General features: G+C 58.9%; 1 protein-coding gene across 1 annotated transcript; it reads right to left on the bottom strand.

The window, feature by feature from the left end:
• Positions 1-1,417: 1,417 nt before the first annotated feature.
• Positions 1,418-13,376, bottom strand: LOC132659107 (uncharacterized). Its single transcript, XM_060408747.1, has 2 exons — positions 6,478-13,376; positions 1,418-5,675 (listed from the first exon to the last, which is right to left on the bottom strand). Exon 1 carries the CDS (start codon positions 13,374-13,376, stop codon positions 12,429-12,431), a length of 948 nt encoding a protein of 315 aa, XP_060264730.1. The 3' UTR covers positions 1,418-5,675; positions 6,478-12,428.
• Between the last annotated feature and the right edge of the window lie 1,424 nt (positions 13,377-14,800).

Below are 14,800 nucleotides of genomic sequence, written 5' to 3'. Positions count from 1 at the left end.
GTCGTAAGTCGAGAGCACCTGCCGCAACTCGAGAAAATCCAGGAGGTTTTGCCCTCCAGGCGAGATGAGGCCCATTTCCGCTGAGGCTTCTCGAGGCTAATCACATCTAACCACTGGAACTTCCAAAGGGTCCTTCACACCCTTGCTGCAACTCAAGAAGTTCCCCGACATACCCGTCTCCACTCGAGAGGAAGCACGAGGGTCCCGCACACATCCAGGGGAGCCCCGTTTCCGCCTCCTAGCTCGAGATGAGGGATACTTCCCTGTTTCGTAGGGAAAGAATTCCCGGCTGCCCTGCCGCATCTCAAGAGGAGGCGCTCCACAGGAAAGGCGAGAGGAACTCCAGGGTCGTGCCACCATTCCAAGAGTCCCCCAGATGTGTCAGTCCATTCCAGAGGAACCTGTTTTCCTGCACTGCCTTTGACGTTCAAGCCGAGGATCGACTCCCACCACGTGTGCACGTGGGACAGCCCCTGTGGGAAAGCCTCGTGGGAAAGACTCGAGGGAAAACCATAGATCCTTTGATCCACGCGGCGGACTGCGTGACATTGCTGCTACCGCTCTGGAGGAAAGCGCAAGTGCCTGGCCGCATTCGAGACGAGGACTGACTCCCAGGGGAGACTCCAGAAGTACCCCAAGATCCATGTCAGCACTGGAGAGGAATCCTCAGGTTCCGGCCCCGATTCCACACAAGGTCTTAGGCCCCGGCATTGACGGGAGAGGAATCCCGAGAGGCCCCGGAGTAACTCGCATGGGGACTGGCCTTTCCTGAGGCCACCAGAGCGGGTCCCTGAGGTCCCCGTCGCAAGTCGAGAGCACCTGCCGCAACTCGAGAAAATCCAGGAGGTTTTGCCCTCCAGGCGAGATGAGGCCCATTTCCGCTGAGGCTTCTCGAGGCTAATCACATCTAACCACTGGAACTTCCAAAGGGTCCTTCACACCCTTGCTGCAACTCAAGAAGTTCCCCGACATACCCGTCTCCACTCGAGAGGAAGCACGAGGGTCCCGCACACATCCAGAGGAGCCCCGTTTCCGCCTCCTAGCTCGAGATGAGGGATCCTTCCCTGTTTCGTAGGGAAAGAATTCCCGGCGTTCCCGTCGCATCTGAAGAGAAGGCGCTCTCCCCAGGAAAGAGGACAGGAACTCCAGGGTCGTGCCACCATTCCAAGAGTCCCCAGATGTGTCAGTCCATTCCAGAGGAACCTGTTTTCCCTGCACTGCCTTGACGTTCAAGCCGAGGATCGACTCCCACCACGTGTGCACGTGGGACAGCCCTGTGGGAAAGCCTCGTGGGAAAGACTCGAGGGAAAACCATAGATCCTTTGATCCACGCGGCGGAATGCGTGACACTGCTGCTACTGCTCTGGAGGAAAGCGCAAGTGCATGCCTGCATTCGAGACGAGGACTGACTCCCCTGGGGAGACTCCAGAAGTACCCCAAGATCTATGTCAGCACTGGAGAGGAATCCTCAGGTTCCGGCCCCGACTCCACACAAGGTCTTAGGCCCCGGCATCGACGGGAGAGGAATCCCGAGAGGCCCCCGAGGAACTCGCATGGGGACTGGCCTTTCCTGAGGCCACCAGAGCGGGTCCCTGAGGTCCCCGTCGTAAGTCGAGAGCACCTGCCGCAACTCGAGAAAATCCAGGAGGTTTTGCCCTCCAGGCGAGATGAGGCCCATTTCCGCTGAGGCTTCTCGAGGCTAATCACATCTAACCACTGGAACTTCCAAAGGGTCCTTCACACCCTTGCTGCAACTCAAGAAGTTCACCGACATACCCGTCTCCACTCGAGAGGAAGCACGAGGGTCCCGCACACATCCAGGGGAGCCCCGTTTCCGCCTCCTAGCTCGAGATGAGGGATCCTTTCCCTGTTTCGTAGGGAAAGAATTCCCGGCGTTCCCGTCGCATCTCAAGAGGAGGCGCTCCACAGGAAAGGCGAGAGGAACTCCAGGGTCGTGCCACCATTCCAAGAGTCCCCAGATGTGTCAGTCCATTCCAGAGGAACCTGTTTTCCCTGCACTGCCTTGACGTTCAAGCCGAGGATCGACTCCCACCACGTGTGCACGTGGGACAGCCCTGTGGGAAAGCCTCGTGGGAAAGCCTCGTGGGAAAGACTCGAGGGAAAACCATAGATCCTTTGATCCACGGCGGACTGCGTGACACTGCTGCTACCGCTCTGGAGGAAAGCGCAAGTGCATGCCCGCATTCGAGACGAGGACTGACTCCCCTGGGGAGACTCCAGAAGTACCCCAAGATCCATGTCAGCACTGGAGAGGAATCCTCAGGTTCCGGCCCCGACTCCACACAAGGTCTTAGGCCCCGGCATCGACGGGAGAGGAATCCCGAGAGGCCCCCGAGGAACTCGCATGGGGACTGGCCCTTCCTGAGGCCACTAGAGCGGGTCCCTGAGGTCCCCGTCGTAAGTCGAGAGCACCTGCCGCAACTCGAGAAAATCCAGGAGGTTTTGCCCTCCAGGCGAGATGAGGCCCATTTCCGCTGAGGCTTCTCGAGGCTAATCACATCTAACCACTGGAACTTCCAAAGGGTCCTTCACACCCTTGCTGCAACTCAAGAAGTTCCCGACATACCCGTCTCCACTCGAGAGGAAGCACGAGGGTCCCGCACACATCCAGGGGAGCCCCGTTTCCTCCTCCTAGCTCGAGATGAGGGATCCTTTCCCTGTTTCGTAGGGAAAGACCCCGGCCCCGTCGCATCTCAAGAGGAGGCGCTCTCCACAGGAAAGGCGAGAGGAACTCCAGGGTCGTGCCACCATTCCAAGAGACCCCAGATGTGTCAGTCCATTCCAGAGGAACCTGTTTTCCCTGCACTGCCTTGACGTTCAAGCCGAGGATCGACTCCCACCACGTGTGCACGTGGACAGCCCTGTGGGAAAGCCTCGTGGGAAAGCCTCGTGGGAAAGACTCGAGGGAAAACCATAGATCCCTTGATCCACGCGGCGGACTGCGTGACACTGCTGCTACTGCTCTGGAGGAAAGCGCAAGTGCATGCCCGCATTCGAGACGAGGACTGACTCCACTGGGGAGACTCCAGAAGTACCCCAAGATCCATGTCAGCACTGGAGAGGAATCCTCAGGTTCCGGCCCCGACTCCACACAAGGTCTTAGGCCCCGGCATCGACGGGAGAGGAATCCCGAGAGGCCCCCGAGGAACTCGCATGGGGACTGGCCTTCCTGAGGCCACCAGAGCGGGTCCCTGAGGTCCCCGTCGTAAGTCGAGAGCACCTGCCGCAACTCGAGAAAATCCAGGAGGTTTTGCCCTCCAGGCGAGATGAGGCCCATTTCCGCTGAGGCTTCTCGAGGCTAATCACATCTAACCACTGGAACTTCCAAAGGGTCCTTCACACCCTTGCTGCAACTCAAGAAGTTCCCCGACATACCCGTCTCCACTCGAGAGGAAGCACGAGGGTCCCGCACACATCCAGGGGAGCCCGGTTTCCTCCTCTTAGGTAGAGATGAGGGATCCTTTCCCTGTTTCGAAGGGAAAGAATTCCCGGCGCTCCCGTCGCATCTCAAGAGGAGGCGCTCTCCACAGGAAAGGCGAGAGGAACTCCAGGGTCGTGCCACCATTCCAAGAGTCCCCCAGATGTGTCAGTCCATTCCAGAGGAACCTGTTTTCCCTGCACTGCCTTGACGTTCAAGCCGAGGATCGACTCCCACCACGTGTGCACGTGGGACAGCCCTGTGGGAAAGCCTCTTGGGAAAGACTCGAGGGAAAACCATAGATCCTTTGATCCACGCGGCGGACTGCGTGACACTGCTGCTACCGCCCTGGAGGAAAGCGAAAGTGCATGCCCGCATTCGAGACGAGGACTGACTCCCCTGGGGAGACTCCAGAAGTACCCCAAGATCCATGTCAGCACTGGAGAGGAATCCTCAGGTTCCGGCCCCGACTCCACACAAGGTCTTAGGCCCCGGCATCGACGGGAGAGGAATCCCGAGAGGCCCCCGAGGAACTCGCATGGGGACTGGCCTTCCTGAGGCCACAAGAGCGGGTCCCTGAGGTCCCCGTCGTAAGTCGAGAGCACCTGCCGCAACTCGAGAAAATCCAGGAGGTTTTGCCCTCCAGGCGAGATGAGGCCCATTTCCGCTGAGGCTTCTCGAGGCTAATCACATCTAACCACTGGAACTTCCAAAGGGTCCTTCACACCCTTGCTGCAACTCAAGAAGTTCCCCGACATACCCGTCTCCACTCGAGAGGAAGCACGAGGGTCCCGCACACATCCAGGGGAGCCCTGTTTCCGCCTCCTAGCTGGAGATGAGGGATCCTTTCCTGTTTCGTAGGGAAAGAATTCCCGGCGTTCCTGTCGCATCTCAAGAGGAGGCGCTCTCCACAGGAAAGGCGAGAGGAACTCCAGGGTCGTGCCACCATTCCAAGAGTCCCCCAGATGTGTCAGTCCATTCCAGAGGAACCTGTTTTCCCTGCACTGCCTTGACGTTCAAGCCGAGGATCGACTCCCACCACGTGTGCACGTGGGACAGCCCTGTGGGAAAGCCTGTTGGGAAAGCCTCGTGGGAAAGACTCGAGGGAAAACCATAGATCCTTTGATCCACGCGGCGGACTGCGTGACACTGCTGCTACCGCTCTGGAGGAAAGCGCAAGTGCATGCCCGCATTCGAGACGAGGACTGACTCCCTGGGGAGACTCCAGAAGTACCCCAAGATCCATGTCAGCACTGGAGAGGAATCCTCAGGTTCCGGCCCCGACTCCACATAAGGTCTTAGGCCCCGGCATCAACGGGAGAGGAATCCCGAGAGGCCCCCGAGGAACTCGCATGGGGACTGGCCTTCCCTGAGGCCACCAGAGCGGGTCCCTGAGGTCCCCGTCGTAAGTCGAGAGCACCTGCCGCAACACGAGAAAATCCAGGAGGTTTTGCCCTTCAGGCGACATGAGGCCCATTTCCGCTGAGGCTTCTCGAGGCTAATCACATCTAACCACTGGAACTTCCAAAGGGTCCTTCACACCCTTGCTGCAACTCAAGAAGTTCCCCGACATACCCGTCTCCACTCGAGAGGAAGCACGAGGGTCCCGCACACATCCAGGGGAGCCCCGTTTCCGCCTCCTAGCTCGAGATGAGGGATCCTTTCCCTGTTTCGTAGGGAAAGAATTCCCGGCGTTCCCGTCGCATCTCAAGAGGAGGCGCTCTCCACAGGAAAGGCGAGAGGAACTCCAGGGTCGTGCCACCATTCCAAGAGTCCCCAGATGTGTCAGTCCATTCCAGAGGAACCTGTTTTCCCTGCACTGCCTTGACGTTCAAGCCGAGGATCGACTCCCACCACGTGTGCACGTGGGACAGCCCTGTGGGAAAGCCTCGTGGGAAAGCCTCGTGGGAAAGACTCGAGGGAAAACCATAGATCCTTTGATCCACGCGGCGGACTGCGTGACACTGCTGCTACCGCTCTGGAGGAAAGCGCAAGTGCATGCCCGCATTCGAGACGAGGACTGACTCCCCTGGGGAGACTCCAGAAGTACCCCAAGATCCATGTCAGCACTGGAGAGGAACCCTCAGGTTCCGGCCCCGACCCCACACAAGGTCTTAGGCCCCGGCATCGACGGGAGAGGAATCCCGAGAGGCCCCCGAGGAACTCGCATGGGGACTGGACTTTCCTGAGGCCAACAGAGCCGGTCCCTGAGGGCCCCGACGTAAGTCGAGAGCACCTGCCGCAACTCGAGAAAATCCAGCAGGTTTTGCCCTCCAGGCGAGATGAGGCCCATTTCCGCTGAGGCTTCTCGAGGCTAATCATATCTAACCCCTGGAACTTCCAAAGGGTCCTTCACACCCTTGCTGCAACTCAAGAAGTTCCCCGACATACCCGTCTCCACTCGAGAGGAAGCACGAGGGTCCCGCACACATCCAGGGGAGCCCTGTTTCCGCCTCCTAGCTCGAGATGAGGGATCCTTTCCCTGTTTCGTAGGGAAAGAATTCCCGGCGTTCCCGTCACATCTCAAGAGGAGGCGCTCTCCACAGGAAAGGCGAGAGGAACTCCAGGGTCGTGCCACCATTCCAAGAGTCCCCCAGATGTGTCAGTCCATTCCAGAGGAACCTGTTTTCCTGCACTGCCTTGACGTTCAAGCCGAGGATCGACTCCCACCACGTGTGCACGTGGGACAGCCCTGTGGGAAAGCCTCGTGGGAAAGACTCGAGGGAAAACCATAGATCCTTTGATCCACGCGGCGGACTGCGTGACACTGCTGCTACCGCTCTGGAGGAAAGCGCAAGTGCATGCCCGCATTCGAGACGAGGACTGACTCCCCTGGGGAGACTCCAGAAGTACCCCAAGATCCATGTCAGCACTGGAGAGGAATCCTCAGGTTCCGGCCCCGACCCACACAAGGTCTTAGGCCCCGGCATCGACGGGAGAGGAATCCCGAGAGGCCCCCGAGGAACTCGCATGGGGACTGGCCTTTCCTGAGGCCACCAGAGCGGGTCCCTGAGGTCCCCGTCGTAAGTCGAGAGCACCTGCCGCAACTCGAGAAAATCCAGGAGGTTTTGCCCTCCAGGCGAGATGAGGCCCATTTCCGCTGAGGCTTCTCGAGGCTAATCACATCTAACCACTGGAACTTCCAAAGGGTCCTTCACACCCTTGCTGCAACTCAAGAAGTTCCCCGACATACCCGTCTCCACTCGAGAGGAAGCACGAGGGTCCCGCACACATCCGGGGGAGCCCCGTTTCCGCCTCCTAGCTCGAGATGAGGGATCCTTTCCTGTTTCGTAGGGGAAAGAATTCCCGGCGTTCCTGCCGCATCTCAAGAGGAGGCGCTCTCCACAGGAAAGGCGAGAGGAACTCCAGGGTCGTGCCACCATTCCAAGAGTCCCCAGATGTGTCAGTCCATTCCAGAGGAACCTGTTTTCCCTGCACTGCCTTGACGTTCAAGCCGAGGATCGACTCTCACCACGTGTGCACGTGGGACAGCCCTGTGGGAAAGCCTCGTGGGAAAGACTCGAGGGAAACCATAGATCCTTTGATCCACGCGGCGGACTGCGTGACACTGCTGCTACCGCTCTGGAGGAAAGCGCAAGTGCATGCCCGCATTCGAGACGAGGACTGACTCCCCTGGGGAGACTCCAGAAGTACCCCAAGATCCATGTCAGCACTGGAGAGGAATCCTCAGGTTCCGGCCCCGACTCCACACAAGGTCTTAGGCCCCGGCATCGACGGGAGAGGAATCCCGAGAGGCCCCCGAGGAACTCGCATGGGGACTGGCCTTTCCTGAGGCTTCCAGAGCGGGTCCCTGAGGGCCCCGTCGTAAGTCGAGAGCACCTGCCGCAACTCGAGAAAATCCAGGAGGTTTTGCCCTCCAGGCGAGATGAGGCCCATTTCCGCTGAGGCTTCTCGAGGCTAATCACATCTAACCACTGGAACTTCCAAAGGGTCCTTCACACCCTTGCTGCAACTCAAGAAGTTCCCCGACATACCCGTCTCCACTCGAGAGGAAGCACGAGGGTCCCGCACACATCCAGGGGAGCCCTGTTTCCGCCTCCTAGCTCGAGATGAGGGATCCTTCCCTGTTTCGTAGGGAAAGAATTCCCGGCGTTCCCTTCGCATCTCAAGAGGAGGCGCTCTCCACAGGAAAGGCGAGAGGAACTCCAGGGTCGTGCCACCATTCCAAGAGTCCCCCAGATGTGTCAGTCCATTCCAGAGGAACCTGTTTTCCCTGCACTGCCTTGACGTTCAAGCCGAGGATCGACTCCCACCACGTGTGCACGTGGGACAGCCCTGTGGGAAAGCCTCGTGGGAAAGCCTCCTGGGAAAGACTCGAGTGAAAACCATAGATCCTTTGATCAACGCGGCGGACTCCGTGATCCTGCTGCTACCGCTCTGGAGGAAAGCGCAAGTGCATGCCCGCATTCGAGACGAGGACTGACTCCCCTTGGGAGACTCCAGAAGTACCCCAAGATCCATGTCAGCACTGGAGAGGAATCCTCAGGTTCCGGCCCCGACTCCACACAAGGTCTTAGGCCCCGGCATCGACGGGAGAGGAATCCCGAGAGGCCCCCGAGGAACTCGCATGGGGACTGGCCTTTCCTGAGGCCATCAGAGCGGGTCCCTGAGGTCCCCGTCGTAAGTCGAGAGCACCTGCCGCAACTCGAGAAAATCCAGGAGGTTTTGCCCTCCAGGCGAGATGAGGCCCATTTCCGCTGAGGCTTCTCGAGGCTAATCACATCTAACCACTGGAACTTCCAAAGGGTCCTTCACACCCTTGCTGCAACTCAAGAAGTTCCTGACACACCCGTCTCCACTCGAGAGGAAGCACGAGGGTCCCGCACACATCCAGGGGAGCCCCGTTTCCGCCTCCTAGCTCGAGATGAGGGATCCTTTCCTTGTTTCGTAGGGAAAGAATTCCCGGCGTTCCCGTCGCATCTCAAGAGGAGGCGCTCTCCACAGGAAAGGCGAGAGGAACTCCAGGGCCGTGCCACCATTCCAAGAGTCCCCAGATGTGTCAGTCCATTCCAGAGGAACCTGTTTTCCCTGCACTGCCTTGACGTTCAAGCCGAGGATCGACTCCCACCACGTGTGCACGTGGGACAGCCCTGTGGGAAAGCCTCGTGGAAAGCCTCGTGGAAAAGACTCGAGGAAAAACCATAGATCCTTTGATCCACGCGGCGGACTGCGTGACACTGCTGCTACCGCTCTGGAGGAAAGCGCAAGTGCATGCCCGCATTCGAGACGAGGACTGACTCCCTGGGGAGACTCCAGAAGTACCCCAAGATCCATGTCAGCACTGGAGAGGAATCCTCAGGTTCCGGCCCCGACTCCACACAAGGTCTTAGGCCCCGGCATCACGGGAGAGGAATCCCGAGAGGCCCCCGAGGAACTCGCATGGGGACTGGCCTTTCCTGAGGCTACTAGAGCGGGTCCCTGAGGTCCCCGTCGTAAGTCGAGAGCACCTGCCGCAACTCGAGAAAATCCAGGAGGTTTTGCCCTCCAGGCGAGATGAGGCCCATTTCCGCTGAGGCTTCTCGAGGCTAATCACATCTAACCACTGGAACTTCCAAAGGGTCCTTCACACCCTTGCTGCAACTCAAGAAGTTCCCCGACATACCCGTCTCCACTCGAGAGGAAGCACGAGGGTCCCGCACACATCCAGGGGAGCCCCGCTTCCGCCTCCTAGCTCGAGATGAGGGATCCTTTCCCTGTTTCGTAGGGAAAGAATTCCCGGCGTTCCCGTCGCATCTCAAGAGGAGGCGCTCCCCACAGGAAAGGCGAGAGGAACTCCAGGGTCGTGCCACCATTCCAAGAGTCCCCAGATGTGTCAGTCCATTCCAGAGGAACCTGTTTTCCCTGCACTGCCTTGACGTTCAAGCCGAGGATCGACTCCCACCACGTGTGCACGTGGGACAGCCCTGTGGAAAGCCTCGTGGGAAAGACTCGAGGGAAAACCATAGATCCTTTGATCCACGCGGCGGACTGCGTGACACTGCTGCTACCGCTCTGGAGGAAAGCGCAAGTGCATGCCCGCATTCGAGACGAGGACTGACTCCCCTGGGGAGACTCCAGAAGTACCCCAAGATCCATGTCAGCACTGGAGAGGAATCCTCAGGTTCCGGCCCCGACTCCACACAAGGTCTTAGGCCCCGGCATCGACGGGAGAGGAATCCCGAGAGGCCCCCGAGGAACTCGCATGGGGACTGGCCTTTCCTGAGGCCACCAGAGCGGGTCCCTGAGGTCCCCGTCGTAAGTCGAGAGCACCTGCCGCAACTCGAGAAAATCCAGGAGGTTTTGCCCTCCAGGCGAGATGAGGCCCATTTCCGCTGAGGCTTCTCGAGGCTAATCACATCTAACCACTGGAACTTCCAAAGGGTCCTTCACACCCTTGCTGCAACTCAAGAAGTTCCCCGACATACCCGTCTCCACTCGAGAGGAAGCACGAGGGTCCCGCACACATCCAGCGGAGCACCGCTTCCGACTTCCTAGCTCGAGATGAGGGATCCTTTCCCTGTTTCGTAGGGAAAGAATTCCCGGCGTTCCTGCCGCATCTCAAGAGGAGGCGCTCTCCACAGGAAAGGCGAGAGGAACTCCAGGGTCGTGCCACCATTCCAAGAGTCCCCCAGATGTGTCAGTCCATTCCAGAGGAACTTGTTTTCCCTGCACTGCCTTGACGTTCAAGCCGAGGATCGACTCCCACCACGTGTGCACGTGGGACAGCCCCTGTGGGAAAGCCTCGTGGGAAAGACTCGAGGGAAAACCATAGATCCTTTGATCCACGCGGCGGACTGCGTGACACTGCTGCTACCGCTCTGGAGGAAAGCGCAAGTGCATGCCCGCATTCGAGACGAGGACTGACTCCCCTGGGAGACTCCAGAAGTACCCCAAGATCCATGTCAGCACTGGAGAGGAATCCTCAGGTTCCGGCCCCGACTCCACACAAGGTCTTAGGCCCCGGCATCGACGGGAGAGGAATCCCGAGAGGCCCCCGAGGAACTCGCATGGGGACTGGCCTTTCCTGAGGCTACTAGAGCGGGTCCCTGAGGTCCCCGTCGTAAGTCGAGAGCACCTGCCGCAACTCGAGAAAATCCAGGAGGTTTTGCCCTCCAGGCGAGATGAGGCCCATTTCCGCTGAGGCTTCTCGAGGCTAATCACATCTAACCACTGGAACTTCCAAAGGGTCCTTCACACCCTTGCTGCAACTCAAGAAGTTCCCGACATACCCGTCTCCACTCGAGAGGAAGCACGAGGGTCCCGCACACATCCAGGGGAGCCCCGCTTCCGCCTCCTAGCTCGAGATGAGGGATCCTTTCCCTGTTTCGAAGGGAAAGAATTCCCGGCGTTCCCGTCGCATCTCAAGAGGAGGCGCTCTCCACAGGAAAGGCGAGAGGAACTCCAGGGTCGTGCCACCATTCCAAGAGTCCCCGGATGTGTCAGTCCATTCCAGAGGAACCTGTTTTCCCTGCACTGCCTTGACGTTCAAGCCGAGGATCGACTCCCACCACGTGTGCACGTGGGACAGCCCTGTGGGAAAGCCTCGTGGGAAAGCCTCGTGGGAAAGACTCGAGGGTAAACCATAGATCCTTTGATCCACGCGGCGGACTGCGTGACACTGCTGCTACCGCTCTGGAGGAAAGCGCAAGTGCATGCCCGCATTCGAGACGAGGACTGACTCCCCTGGGGAGACTCCAGAAGTACCCCAAGATCCATGTCAGCACTGGAGAGGAATCTCAGGTTCCGGCCCCGACTCCACACAAGGTCTTAGGCCCCGGCATCGACGGGAGAGGAATCCCGAGAGGCCCCCGAGGAACTCGCATGGGGACTGGCCTTTCCTGAGGCTACCAGAGCGGGTCCCTGAGGTCCCCGTCGTAAGTCGAGAGCACCTGCCGCAACTCGAGAAAATCCAGGAGGTTTTGCCCTCCAGGCGAGATGAGGCCCATTTCCGCTGAGGCTTCTCGAGGCTAATCACATCTAACCACTGGAACTTCCAAAGGGTCCTTCACACCCTTGCTGCAACTCAAGAAGTTCCCCGACATACCCGTCTCCACTCGAGAGGAAGCACGAGGGTCCCGCACACATCCAGGGGAGCCCCGTTTCCAGCTCCTAGCTCGAGATGAGGGATCCTTTCCCTGTTTCGTAGGGAAAGAATTCCCGGCGCCCTGCCGCATCTCAAGAGGAGGCGCTCTCCACAGGAAAGGCGAGAGGAACTCCAGGGTCGTGCCACCATTCCAAGAGTCCCCCAGATGTGTCAGTCCATTCCAGAGGAACCTGTTTTCCCTGCACTGCCTTGACGTTCAAGCCGAGGATCGACTCCCACCACGTGTGCACGTGGGACAGCCCTGTGGGAAAGCCTCGTGGAAAGCCTCGTGGGAAAGACTCGAGGGAAAACCATAGATCCTTTGATCCACGCGGCGGACTGCGTGACACTGCTGCTACCGCTCTGGAGGAAAGCGCAAGTGCATGCCCGCATTCGAGACGAGGACTGACTCCCCTGGGGAGACTCCAGAAGTACCCCAAGATCCATGTCAGCACTGGAGAGGAATCCTCATGTTCCGGCCCCGACTCCACACAAGGTCTTAGGCCCCGGCATCGACGGGAGAGGAATCCCGAGAGGCCCCCGAGGAACTCGCATGGGGACTGGCCTTTACTGAGCCCCCTAGAGCGGGTCCCTGAGGGCCCCGTCGTAAGTCGAGAGCACCTGCCGCAACTCGAGAAAATCCAGGAGGTTTTGTCCTCCAGGCGAGATGAGGCCCATTTCCGCTGAGGCTTCGAGGCTAATCACATCTAACCACTGGAACTTCCAAAGGGTCCTTCACACCCTTGCTGCAACTCAAGAAGTTCCCCGACATACCCGTCTCCACTCGAGAGGAAGCACGAGGGTCCCGCACACATCCAGGGGAACCCTGTTTCCAGCTCCTAGCTCGAGATGAGGGATCCTTACCCTGTTTCGTAGGGAAAGAATTCCCGGCGTTTCTGCCGCATCTCAAGAGGAGGCGCTCCACAGGAAAGGCGAGAGGAACTCCAGGGTCGTGCCACCATTCCAAGAGTCCCCAGATGTTTCAGTCCATTCCAGAGGAACCTGTTTTCCCTGCACTGCCTTGACGTTCAAGCCGAGGATCGACTCCCACCACGTGTGCACGTGGGACAGCCCTGTGGGAAAGCCTCGTGGGAAAGACTCGAGGGAAAACCATAGATCCTTTGATCCACGCGGCGGACTGCGTGACACTGCTGCTACCGCTCTGGAGGAAAGCGCAAGTGCATGCCCGCATTCGAGACGAGGACTGACTCCCCTGGGGAGACTCCAGAAGTACCCCAAGATCCATGTCAGCACTGGAGAGGAATCCTCAGGTTCCGGCCCCGACTCCACACAAGGTCTTAGGCCCCGGCATCGACGGGAGAGGAATCCCGAGAGGCCCCCGAGGAACTCGCATGGGGACTGGCCTTTCCTGAGGCCACCAGAGCGGGTCCCTGAGGTCCCCGTCGTAAGTCGAGAGCACCTGCCGCAACTCGAGAAAATCCAGGAGGTTTTGCCCTCCAGGCGAGATGAGGCCCATTTCCGCTGAGGCTTCTCGAGGCTAATCACATCTAACCACTGAACTTCCAAAGGGTCCTTCACACCCTTGCTGCAACTCAAGAAGTTCCCCGACATACCCGTCTCCACTCGAGAGGAAGCACGAGGGTCCCGCACACATCCAGGGGATCCCCGTTTCCGCCTCCTAGCTCGAGATGAGGGATCCTTTCCCTGTTTCGTAGGGAAAGAATTCCCGGCGTTCCCGTCGCATCTCAAGAGGAGGCGCTCTCCACAGGAAAGGCGAGAGGAACTCCAGGGTCGTGCCACCATTCCAAGAGTCCCAGATGTGTCAGTCCATTCCAGAGGAACGTATTTTCCTGAACTGCCTCGACGTTCAAGCCGATGATCTACTCCCACCATGTGTGCACGTGGGACAGCCCTGTGGGAAAGCCTCGTGGGAAAGCCTCGTGGGAAAGACTCGAGGGAAAACCATAGATCCTTTGATCCACGCGGCGGACTGCGTGACACTGCTGCTACCGCTCTGGAGGAAAGCGCAAGTGCATGCCCGCATTCGAGACGAGGACTGACTCCCCTGGGGAGACTCCAGAAGTACCCCAAGATCCATGTCAGCACTGGAGAGGAATCCTCAGGTTCCGGCCCCGACTCCACACAAGGTCTTAGGCCCCGGCATCGACGGGAGAGGAATCCCGAGAGGCCCCCGAGGAACTCGCATGGGGACTGGCCTTTCCTGAGGCCACCAGAGCGGGTCCCTGAGGTCCCCGTCGTAAGTCGAGAGCACCTGCCGCAACTCGAGAAAATCCAGGAGGTTTTGCCCTCCAGGCGAGATGAGGCCCATTTCCGCTGAGGCTTCTCGAGGCTAATCACATCTAACCACTGGAACTTCCAAAGGGTCCTTCACACCCTTGCTGCAACTCAAGAAGTTCCCCGACATACCCGTCTCCACTCGAGAGGAAGCACGAGGGTCCCGCACACATCCAGGGGAGCCCCGTTTCCGCCTCCTAGCTCGAGATGAGGGATCCTTTCCTGTTTCGTAGGGAAAGAATTCCCATGCCCTGCCGCATCTCAAGAGGAGGCGCTCTCCACAGGAAAGGCGAGAGGAACTCCAGGTCGTGCCACCATTCCAAGAGTCCCCAGATGTGTCAGTCCATTCCAGAGGAACCTGTTTTCCTGCACTGCCTTGACGTTCAAGCCGAGGATCGACTCCCACCACGTGTGCACGTGGGACAGCCCTGTGGAAAAGCCTCGTGGAAAGCCTCGTGGAAAGACTCGAGGAAAACCATAGATCCTTTGATCCACGCGGCGGACTGCGTGACACTGCTGCTACCGCTCTGGAGGAAAGCGCAAGTGCATGCCCGCATTCGAGACGAGGACTGACTCCCCTGGGGAGACTCCAGAAGTACCCCAAGATCCATGTCAGCACTGGAGAGGAATCCTCAGGTTCCGGCCCCGACTCCACACAAGGTCTTAGCCCCGGCATCGACGGGAGAGGAATCCCGAGAGGCCCCCGAGGAACTCGCATGGGACTGGCCTTCCTGAGGCTACCAGAGCGGGTCCCTGAGGTCCCCGTCGTAAGTCGAGAGCACCTGCCGCAACTCGAGAAAATCCAGGAGGTTTTGCCCTCCAGGCGAGATGAGGCCCATTTCCGCTGAGGCTTCTCGAGGCTAATCACATCTAACCACTGGAACTTCCAAAGGGTCCTTCACACCCTTGCTGCAACTCAAGAAGTTCCCCGACATACCCGTCTCCACTCGAGAGGAAGCACGAGGGTCCCGCACACATCCAGGGGATCCCCGTTTCCGCCTCCTAGCTCGAGATGAGGGATC

Source organism: Ovis aries, unplaced genomic scaffold, assembly GCF_016772045.2.
Source record: "Ovis aries strain OAR_USU_Benz2616 breed Rambouillet unplaced genomic scaffold, ARS-UI_Ramb_v3.0 scaffold_144, whole genome shotgun sequence".
NCBI classification, from domain to species: Eukaryota; Metazoa; Chordata; class Mammalia; order Artiodactyla; family Bovidae; genus Ovis; species Ovis aries.
This window is presented reverse-complemented; position numbering and strand designations above follow the sequence as displayed.

Bases quoted from the DNA above. Each gene is read 5' to 3' on its own strand.
- LOC132659107 (XM_060408747.1), bottom strand. From the start codon at position 13,376: ATGGTGGGAGTAGATCATCGGCTTGAACGTCGAGGCAGTTCAGGAAAA.